Consider the following 12,047-nt stretch of genomic DNA (forward strand, 5'->3'; position numbering starts at 1 on the left):
ATCTAAACTAATTTCAGAGCATTAGCATGTATTTTTGATTTTACGAGAGTAAAACACAGTCTTTATTAGTTATCTCTATTCCCACTCTTCCTTTAAGTGGCTTATTTTATCCACACTATCATGCCAGCATTTGCACAAACCACAGTTCAGCTTTTATGCCAGTAATGAACTGATTATTAATAAATTCTTACCGGAATCATAGTTTGGTGGCTTCATATCTCCCTGATTCAATTCTGTGCCATATTTTAATTTGTGATATTTAGCTCTGAAAGTAAAAAAAAAAACAAAAAACACACACAAAACGATTAGCACACTAGCACATTTAAAGGGTATCTCTAAGCATATAAAAGTCACCTGTCCACTTGAAAAGCCACTCCTTTCTACTAGACTAGGAACAAAACAAAAAAAGTAATTTCAGGACTTCATATATGTAGTTTTGCTTAATTGTTTTTTCCAAGGTTGACATGTAATTGCAAAGTGAATACTGATGAAAAACAGGGATCAGCAGACTGCAGATTTTGTAAAATATTCTTGCTACAGAAAAGGTTCCTTCCCTGTGGACATGGGCTACTCTCTGCTTCCCCCCTCCATCCCACTTTTTGTTTTTCCTTTTAGCCATCACTACAAAACATTCTTATTATCCATCTCAGTTCAGTGCCCTCTACCTTGTATTTCATATTGTCAGCTCAATTAAGTAAACCTTAGTTTTATTCTTCAAAATGCTGTGCTTTCCAACAGCATCAGGCCCTTGGAAATAACTACTCTAAATGAGAATTAGCACTGACAGCAGCCCATCTATACCAGTTTTTCTTAAAGCTGCTAGATCTGCCACTTGACCAAGTCCAAAAATGGAGACCTCCCTTCAAAAAATGCTTTGCCTACCGAAGGCCCACTATAATAAACCCCACCAAGCATGATATATGATGACAATAAGAATAGCTAGAAGAAAAAGGGAAATGCTTTTTAATTTGAAAAGCTTCATCCTACACAATCAGTGTCTATAGACTTTTAAACAGACAAAATAATGTCACAGTAGTACAGCATTAAAATGCACCTATAAGTTTTTAAAGATCCATTAGAGTAGCCTTGTAATACAGTAAGAGAGAAAACGAGGCAAGGAAAGCATTAGCCAGTTTTTCAATCTGTTCCCCCCTTCTCTCACGCTCACTGTAACTTTTGTCTCTACAGTTGTTTTCTGCCAAACATGAAAATTTAGATGAGTCAAAAAAAACTGATTCCCCATAAAGTTTTGTAGACAAACATAACTGGGTGGAAAAGCAGCACTTATACTAACTAGTTCCTACCCTGAATGAAAGGCAGGGAAGAAATCAGGCAATGATGGGCTTGCAGCCTGGCAGTAGCAAGATGACCAAATAGCACACAACACACACACGCAGCTCCAACTCAAACGTACAGAGCTAGGTGTAAAGTGGCAAGATACAGGCTACAAAAGACAGAAAGAAAAAAGGAAAAAACGTCCCAGCCCTCATATACCAACATTAGCTTCATTAGCTCCACTACTCGCAAGGGAGCCCTCACCTAAAATTTGTTTTTAAAAACGTGAATGGGTGTAACACTTCATGTATGAGGCAAGTCTCACTAAGCTTGGATGACTGTATCAAGAATGACTGTAGATAATGCTTCCAGGTTACCTGCACCTCTCGATTGCTTCTCAGACATCGTCACCACATTACTGTTTTCTTTTACTCCTAACAAAATGGTGCTAAGGGAAGTATTGCTTCGTAGTTCTTAGGCTTCAATATCAACAGTACTAGTTTCCTACTAATCCACCTGCATTTTAATTATAATAAACATTTAATTCTGGATGAGAAGGATAAGAGCACCGTGAAGAAATGCCCCTTAGGTGTAGCAACAAAGAGAGATGAAGGAACTGACTTCCACCTCAAAGCTACAGCAGTAAGCTCTAACTCAGATGAGCAGCAAGCAGCAAGGAAAGGAGAAAGGATGCACTGGAAATGTATTAACAGCCATAAGTGAAGGATAAACATTTTGGTTGATACACAAAAGAATTACTATGAATAGAATGAAATTGAAGCTGCACACTCAATCAAAACATTTATCTTTCCTTTCTCGGTTATCTGTTTCCTACACCTCACTGGCAGAGAGATGCTACCTTGGTAAAACAACTGAATTTCATTATTATTAAATACCGATGCTAAGTAATACTTTTCCCCCTACCATCACTACTAAAAATGACTAATCAAAAACTAAGAAATACTCTATTTCGTTACTAACCTACCTCACCAACTTTAAACACTACACTGTCAAAAATTTCCAAGTCTTATGCAGTCATCAATTCAAGTGATCCTAATGTTTAATCCATTTTGATTTGACTTCATAAGTGAGCAAATACTAATACTCTAATTTGGATTAGTGACCTATACTGTGCTCTACTCAATTCGAGCAAATAATTTCAGTTAGTTTTGTGGGATGAGGCATTTGCTTTTAGCTCATGGATCTTATATAAAAGTTTCATTATGCTCTATGCTTTCACCAATTTTCTTATCAAAGTTTTGTCAGTAATTTCACCCCAAGAACCAAAGTAAACTGTTCGCTAGGTTAACTGAAAGGATCATTCCATGTATCCTTCCTGTACCTCGGATCTCTCTCCTGTTCTCCAAAATCAATTTTTCAAAAATTCTGCCTCCATTTTTTTTTAAATTCAGTATATTTATTTCAACCTGTTATATCTGTGTATGCTCATTTTTAAAAACTCTTTCCTTCTTAAATCAACAGTAATATTCTTTTCTTCTTATTCAAGATTTTCCCCCTCCTTAAGGGCATTATAAAATCAGTTCAGCAAAGCAAGATTATTCATTCTATCCACACTCTAAACTATTAGTAGTAGGTATTTTTAACTGGTTCCTCCTCATAACACAACCGTTTTTAAAGCCTTTGTTATTCTTCTTTATTTCAAGAGGATAACCTAGATTACATGGTCTTGTACACCACTGGCCCTTAAATTTGTTTTCAGGCCAAGCTGGACTAGGTTTCCATCTTTCAGAAGATTTAACTTTGTATATCACAAGCAGAGACCAGTAAAAATACAGATACATCAGAAGAATCATGTCCTAACAAAAGACAGGTAATTGAAGAGCTGACAATCCCAAAAAGCAATCCTTATTTTGAATATTGCTGGCAAAGTTAAAAACAAAAAGACATAGACCTTTACCTGCATAAAATGGCAAAACACCTAATGCCAAACTCAAACCGGAATTAATTACAATCAAACAGTATAACTTCAGGTATCTGAGCAAGGCACCAGTTAGATGTGAAACAGGAACATGAATATCACGTCAGAGTACTTGAACCAGTGAACTCACTTTCAGCTATGGTCAGCTTCTAAAGTTCAGAGGCATATCCTTTAAAAAAATAAAATAATCAGTACAGCTAGCTAACAGTCCATCAAGGAAGTATTTTCTACACATCTTCAGGCAGCAAGTATGAGATTTATTATTAGAAACTGACTTACGGCACAGCTGAAAATGTCATAGGTATGAAAGGCAAGCTTACTCTTTCTAAAGCGTACTAAGGGCTGAACGGAACTCAGACTCCAAGACTAGAAGGGAGAGCCTTGACCATTCAGTTACACATACTGCAATCAAAGGCCATGAAACTTCTCACAAGACACTTAGTTCTCTTCTATACAAGTTCTGAATATAGCTTATTCCCTTTGCATGTTTATATTTAATCTATTTCTACAATAACAGAGTATCTCCTGCCCACCACTCATGCTTAATTTCTCTGCTTTTTCAGAAATCACACAGTCCACTTACTAAGAGCTTTAAACTGGCCCTCTGCAATTCACATTGAACTCTAGATCATACATCACAGCAGTGATAATATTATCAAAGAAAAGAACAAATGTCTTTTTTCTGTAAATAAAGATAAAGAAAAACCAAAGTTTCTCCAACCTTTGTTATCATCTGGTCAAAAACAAGGACAGTGGTTTTGTGGCAGGGGAAGGAGGAAGGAAATAAATGACAAAGATGAGTCTTTATTATCTGAAACTTGTTCAACTTGGATGATTTACCTTCCATTTTGAAAATTACATCTGAATTATTAACAGCATGCAGAGACTGAAATATGACTTGAAAATAACTAGCTAAAGGATACAACTTAATTGCAGGTATTTTTCAGCTGAACACTAGCCTTCAAGTTGTTTGGAAGAAAGCTGTTTTGTGGATATGGAACTATGTTACCAGCTAGATGCCCTTACTCCAGTAAGTATGAAAATTACCACTGCTCTGGCTTTCGCACTTCATCGCACAGTTCTCCTTTCTTGATTAGCAGCATTTCTTTAAACTGTATGTCTTCTATGCAAACAGTGCTTGGAGACATTCAACATGGCTGCCACAACACTTCAAGAGTTGCTTATGAAAATGCTAAAAGCTTTCATCCTTCTAAATTTCCTAAGACTAAGAGCAGTGAAATTTTTCTGAATACTTCACACAGAAACAAGTTTGATCCCGATCAAAAAAGGCCACTATTTCTTGGAAATATCTGTTGCCAGACCTGAAGCATCTGATCCAGCTGTGCTGAGGGAGCCTGCCAAAACATCCGTAGAAGATCTGGGAGCTGCCGCCAAACCAAGAGACATAAACAAGAATCACTGCCAGGAACAGCATGGCGAGATATTCTACCCAGGGGAGAAGGCGCCAGCCTTATGCTGATCAGACACACTAGTGCAGAAAACAACATAAAATTAAATCAAGTGTTTCTAGAGACATGGCTGAAGAGTCCAGTTCTTTGGTTGAAATATGTTAAGACAGGAAATGAGCTAGACTAAATGAAATAGGACATGTACTTGAGAGAAACAGTATTACATTTCAGCTAGCTCCTGAAAATCCAGGGGAAACAACGCAATTTACTGGTGATGGAGCAAGTATTGACAAAGTCATAAAAAGTTACCCTCAATTGTCAACAGCTTCACACTGCAATCTACTGGATGTTGGCAAAACTACATCAAAACGGCTGTTGAACAAATGATAGTGCTTAACTATTATCTACCTCCTTCTTAGCTCTTTGCTATTTAGTGTATTAAGACTCTTCAGCAGAAATAACTGGGTTTCCTATACATGCAACAAAAGGTAATCTTACAATTACTAACATGAAGACCAAACATTAAAAAACATTGTCATAAAAACATGACAATCCATAAGTAAAAATAATTTTCTACCTCATCACTATAAAATTAAGTGCCATGAAATAGAGAACAATGACAATGCTTCCAAAGTTACTTATTTACAGTAAACTTTGAAAACATTCAGTTGATAAAAGGAATGCTGAACACCCACTATACAGGAACAGCAGCTCACAGTATATACCTGAGAAAAACAATGTCGCTCATCACTTCTTGAGGGCATTGCAAAGATGGACTACTCTGGGCCACAATTTCATATTCTGTCCCATTACTCATAACTGATTTTATCTAGCTAAGGAAGAAATGGTACACTGCAAGGCATGGGCAGAAATGAAGGAACACACAATGCTTCCCTGCCCCCTCCCACCTGCAAACTCCCCCTAACTTGATGGAAAATGTTTTCCTCCTACCTTGTAGGATCTCATTTTCCAGCTCTTGAGATCCCAGTGGAAAAAGCCAGCATCCCAACTGACTACTGCCTGACCTGGCCAATGGTTGATTTAGGAAAATGCTGGGAAAGACAGCAATGCTTCCAGTCTCAGTATGTTGCCATTCTTCTAAGTATCAAGCAAGAATACTTGCTGGGAGACATTTCCAGCAGACTGTTTCTACCTAACTGACAAATAATTCTGCCGTTTAAAACCTCAAACTCTTATAAATAGCTGTCTCCAGCACACACCATTCACAAGCATCACATTTATTTTGAAAACCATTGCACACCTATACTGAAACTGTCAAACTAGACTGATCAACTAATTGTAGCCTATAACCTGAGTAACCTAGGCTAGTATCATACACTGCAAAAAAAATGCAAGAGATACAAACACATTTCTGCAAAAACTGCTAGTAAGAAACCACCGGGTGTTTTTTCCTAATCCTGACAGTGACTGCTGCATTAAGATTTAAATGTCTTAATTTAGGTGGATTTTACTGAATGCAACTGGGGGGGCACTTTCACTATCCATATAGAAGTTTGATTTTTGATTATTTCTTTTAGTCTTATAAAGCTTCTCTGATAGCACATGGAAATGTATTTACACAGTGATAATTTTAGATAAATTGCTAATTTTTCTGGGTTATGAACATGAAGTATTAGAGATATCCCTAAGTAATCAGGAATGGCTCCTTTAGTTTTGAAATACAAGAAATCTTACTGAATTTATACAATTTAGAGCATATCTTTAACTGCACAAGAACATATTCCATTGCTTCTGTCCTTTTAAAGTGACTCTAATCTTCATAATCATGCCTCAAGTATAAGCCTTTCTACAGCTATAAACTACAATCTCCATTATACATACATTTGATATTTTTCCGTGCTATCTGATGTAGCATCAGTACCGTAGCAAGCTCTGGGCAAAAAGGGTATCTGCCCTAAGCATTCTTCTGAGAACTCCCCAAAGGAGAAGCAAGTACGCCAGAGCCCCGAGGCAGCTGCGGGCCAGGAAACTGGCTGCAGCTCCACGCTAGCAGATGAATTGGTTGCTACTGGAAAGAGCCAAACTGGACGGTGCAAGGCATGTCTCATGAACTAAAGCAGCCCATGTAAGATGAGCAAATCTAAATGCAATAGAGTGATGTACAACTACTAGTGTCCTTTTTAAATAATCTAGCAGCAATACCTTATTCCTCATTTGCGTATTTTTATATTTCTAATCTTATTTCTACTAATACAAACTATTTAAAAGGTTTATTTTAGCAATAATTTATTAAAAAGAAGTAGGAATTACCTAATAGGAAAATAGTATGTAAGCAATGATTGCTTTGCAGTAGTATCACAGATACTCTCTGGTCAAGAATTTTAAAAGATATTATACTAATAAAAAAATTTTTAAAACTCAGCTTGCCCTAAAACACATCAGGTGAACAGACCAACTTCTGGAAACACGATAAAAAAAACCAATTTGTCTGCCTCAAAGATTAGACTAACAGGAAAGTATATGCAAGAATAAAAAGTTAAAGCAGATTGAGAACTTCTGCTGAAATGCCCGCGAACAAAGAAACAGATAGTTCATTAACCGGTAAACAAATATTTTTTCACTCCTCACACAATTAGCCTCCAGAAGATATTCCTGTAGAGTCTATCATACTGAGAAGATTAAAATTTTAGCAAGACTCAAAACTAGTAATTTTTCATGATTTCAGTTGTCAGACATTATTAAACAAAGCTACTACTTTCAACAAAAAAGAGAACTCACTGTAATTCTGGGGTATAATCTATATAGTCAGGTGGAATTTTACCAAGGAAAAAGTAGTCATCATTGATCAACCATGGATTTTATTTGCACGGCTTTGGTGCCATACTATGTTAGCTATTTTTACTGTAACACAGACATTTAGACTATCAGATTTATTTAGTATAACAGTATTTGTAAATTTGAGAACTGAATATATACAGAAGAAATATTTCCTGTTATGTCAAACACAAAGGAAAAAGAAAGTATTGGTCTCCAGAATTTTTTCATCACGTACTCATCACTGAAGTAGCGTACCTTTCCTGTTTAAGCGCATATTCCAGCATTTTGATTCTTCGCACTAGATCCTTCTTCAGATTTTCTTGTCCTTTCCTTTCACCTTGAAGAAAGGCGATCTGGGCCTGCAACAGGAAGTGTTCAGTTTAGAATCTGCTTCCTCAAAACCATTCAGCATAGCTCTTATGTGTGTGTGTCTCTCCAAGTTATTTTAAAAGTTATTTGTACAGTGCAAAAGAAACTGGCTTACTGTGTTTCATAAACATTAAATGCTTACACAAAACACAGCATAGATAAGCCTTCTAAACTGCATGCTCATTACAGATCCCCCCCCCCAAAAAAAAGATAAGAAATAAAGCAATTTTACTTTGTTTGTCAGAGTTTATTTCCTCTATTGGCTAAATATTCAAAAAAGCATAAGGAATAGATAAAATAAACATACAAAAAGCCTTCAGCAGACAAAAACATTTACCAACAATAAGCAGGAGAAGATGATTAAAGGATTTCTGCTCACTAACTGAAGTAGTATATAATTAGTGTACTGTTTTATAGATACATGTTAGATACATGATACTAGTCAAAGAACTGAAGTACAGCATGTTCAGCTAAAAGAAAAATAAAACCCTGTTTGTAGTACAGTGCCAAGTGTTAATTATAATACTTAGTAAAATAGGTTAAAGAAAGGTCTCCAGAAATACTGTAATTGAGAGAGAAAAAAATGGAAAACAGGGAAAGGTATTTTGGTGAGAGAGATGAGAAGAGAAATGGTATAGAAGTAAATAAAAGTCAAGTGTAAAACAGACACGTAACCTTTATTGACTTCCAGCAGAGAATAAGTACTTAGTTGCCTGTGAAAAATCTCCTTTAAATAGAAAATCATGATTCATACAGATATTGATCCCTAATCATAAAGGTAGAACTACCTGCTTTTTTACCTCATGCTCAAATCATAATTTGATCAAATTGTAAGAGGCAGGTTCTTGTGCTCTCTCAACTCATGAATACACTTAGACAAAAATACCTACGGGCAGTCAACATCTCCTGCCTTGGCCTCACCCCATTGCATGCCACCTGCCGTTTCCAGGATGGGAAGCTTTCTGCCACCTTTGCAGCTAGAGCCTCCAAGGATCTCATCTGCCTCCTGAGAGGCACCAACTGGGTCAAAGGCAACTGGTCTAGACCATCAGAATGCGAAGACCAGGAAGCCTTTTAATTTATATAAATGCCCGCTGCAGTTCTATACGCAGTGTGCTCTGTAGGTACTGCAGTCTGCACCAATCTCTAGGGAAAGCCAGGGAGTAATAAGCGGGAGCATCCTCTCCTCCCCTGCCACAACCCTGCAAGCAGTCCCCAGATATTTTAGTTAATGGAGACAGATGCTTCTAAAGAGTAACACCTCTGACTTCAGATTTTTACACCAAGGTGAAAAAAACAGTGTTTCTAAATGCCATTTTCTCTGCACCAACTAGAAAGAGAATGCACACAACAAACTCGCTTGAATTTTGGAGATCAGGCATGATGAATCTTACTTCAAAAGGCCATTTGCTGGTGGCCGGCTATAGCAGCTGCTCTAAAACATGACGCCAGCTGACATAACTTCATTGCTTAAGTGCAACCACTAAACAGCTTGACAGACACCTGAAGAATCCCTAACCACCAGTCACCAACTAGAGCAGCCAGTTTATGACGACTGAAAAACACTGGCTGCTCTCCAGTGAAGTTGATCTTCACCTTCAACGGGGGAATTGCATTTGACTGCCAAAAAACCCTCAGCTGAATCAAAAGGAGGGCCTCTCACTCTGGCATCAAGCTTCTCCCCACTTAACACTCAAACTGGGATGAACAAAAAGCTAGAACTGAATTCTGATGTTTGTTTTATGCTCAGGTTTAGGGAAAGGCACAGAAGAAAAATTCTGATGCTGGAGTCAGCATTTCCTACCCTGAAGAATGTAACTACAAGAAACACGTCAACTCAACCAGGTCACCATCCCTCTCAGTAACAACAAGAACACCTCAAGCACATACAACTTTGTTCGCAGTAACTGGACAGTGCACTGCCATTCTGATTTCTCTCTCCCTGCCTCCAAATAGGCCCAGCAGAAATAAACAAGTGCCCTTCTAGCCAAAAAGTGAGAGGATATCAAAGCACACTATTAAAAATAGTAGAATGTGACATAAATGTGCATTCTGTTGGAATGAAGAAGATCATCCAATGCCATCGGGTCACAAGCTGAAGTGATCTATGATGCGACCTGCTGTCTAAAAGCAATTTCTAGCTAAGAATGCATTGACTGAACAGGCTGGAATGAAGCATTTTTACCCAGCAGGTTGATAAAGGACAGCCAGTAATGGCCTGGCTCATGCACTGCTTTACTACAAAGGTCAAACCAGCACTGCCATGCTAACAATTGAGGTTAAAGCCATCTTCCACTGGTGACAGCCTAAACAAAGGAAAAAAATGCAACTTCTCAGAGGTTTTGACAGCCTACATTTGTATGAGAGAAAGAATAAATGAATTTCATTAAGAAAAATCATACGACACGTCTTTCACATGAAAATGAGCAGAGTCACGTTTCTGATACCTGGCAGGCCTGGCTCCTTGACTTGTCTGACTAACCATTTGAGAACCAAAATTCCAAACTGTCACAAGAAGCTTCTTAGGCCCATAAAAATCACATAAATATTGTTCTTAATTCTACCTCTGGAGCTGAAGCATCTACATCTTATGATTCAACATGAAGGAAAAGTATTGTTGCTCTCCCTCCTCAGTGCCACTGGCAGGCTGCATGTATTACATACATATTGCACAAGAAGGAAGAACACTGGAAGAAATAGTAACTAATTCTTTGCACATCTTTTATTGTCAGTGGTATGCCAGTGCTCCTAGTGATGTCTTAAAACTTTTCTTTTTCCTGGACTTCCAAGATATCCTTGTGTTTCTTACTCAAAAAGCATGCAGCAACAAAAGAGTAGAATTCAAAGGCAGTCTCTCCAGTCCTACGTAAGCTTATTGCCAGGATCTTTTAAGGTTATTATATACTTTACAAAGCAGTAGTTTCACTGGCAAATCAAGAAGCAGACAAGTGCACCAGAGGGCTTGAGAACAATTTCCCTGTCTCCCTGGAGGCTGTGCAGTTTCTAGCATAGCTTGTTCATGTTTCTCTTCTGAGTAGCATCCTTACACCCAATACTCATTATTTTTGAGAAATTCTAGCTCTGAAAATGAGAACACTTACATTTGTCATTTTGATAATATACAAAAAGTAAGAAGAAAAATCCCCCCTTTTCCCACAGGATGTTAGCAACCTTTAGCCCTCATTTATGTAAGTACTGGATAATTACAATTAAGTTAGCCTCAATGGACAACAAAACATCAGTTATATATGTAAGCTCAAATTTTATTTAAGAAATTCTTAATGATAATATCCAGGTTTATTTGTAATGCACATAAGGTCAGCATTAAAGTAATAACTGAAATTTTATACTAACATTAATACTGACACAGTCCATATGTCATAAGCAGATTTCATTCTTTACAATGTTTGGCAATTAACTGAAAATATGCAGAGGAACCTAAATGTTAATGCCATAAATGAAACAATTTGTAGTATAAATTAAAACTGAATAAATTAGTACACTGAGTTTAAATATTCATCTAAAACGATGAATGATGAGATCTAGCAGCATTTTCTCAGTCTCTAGAACATAACAGTGATAACTCTAGGATCACTGTTTCCAATCAAAATATTTAGCCAACACCTGTCTAAATGTCTGTGCAAACATTTGAAGTGTAAGAGGTCTGGGTTTAAACATGATGAGAAATGTAACCGAACTGTATGACTGCAGTTTTATCATTTGGATGTAAACAACAGAAATTTATCAGTAGATTGAGATTCCACAGTCCATTTCCCAAGGTTGCAGCTTTAGCACAAGTCAAACCTGAAGCAGACTACCTGAGGGAGTAGGAGAGCAAAGGATCGCTTCCCACTTCGAATAATCTGCAACACTGTTCTACACTTGTGCTTTGGCCACTCCTGGCAAGGTTTGCCAAAAATTTCAAGAATTCACAAACAGGCCCAACAAACAGGTTCTGTGACAACTGACCTTCTAGCTAATAAGGTTAAAATGCATCAAGTTGTAAGCACGTCATTGCAAACCTCTAAACTGCCTGTAGGGATCACGCAAAAACTCTGTTCCTTGCCTTACGGGTGGGGCGCATCGTCTCCATAAAGCACTCAGCCCCACTGGCTCTGCAGTGAGGAATCAAGGCAGCACACGCCTCAAGTTTATTCCAGGCTAAATGCTACAAGTTACTGTATTACAGCTCAACTGTGAAATTACAATGCAGAGAGTCAGGAGGGAAAAAAAAACAACCAACCAATCACCAACCAACCAGCCAACAAAACAAAAAA

General features: G+C 37.5%; 1 protein-coding gene across 4 annotated transcripts in view; it reads right to left on the reverse strand.

Annotated features, from left to right (window-relative positions):
• STRN (striatin) overlaps positions 1–12,047 on the reverse strand; it is a 73,373-nt gene that overhangs the window by 51,909 nt on the left and 9,417 nt on the right. For all 4 annotated transcript variants that reach the window (XM_055816034.1, XM_055816033.1, XM_055816036.1 and 1 more), the window contains exons 2-3: positions 7,657–7,760; positions 192–265 (exon numbers count right to left, since the gene is read on the reverse strand). In XM_055816034.1, coding sequence (XP_055672009.1) covers positions 192–265; positions 7,657–7,760 — 178 coding nt within the window. The remainder of the gene's footprint in view (positions 1–191; positions 266–7,656; positions 7,761–12,047) is intronic.

The sequence above is a fragment of the Falco peregrinus genome, chromosome 11 (assembly GCF_023634155.1).
Source record: "Falco peregrinus isolate bFalPer1 chromosome 11, bFalPer1.pri, whole genome shotgun sequence".
NCBI classification, from domain to species: Eukaryota; Metazoa; Chordata; class Aves; order Falconiformes; family Falconidae; genus Falco; species Falco peregrinus.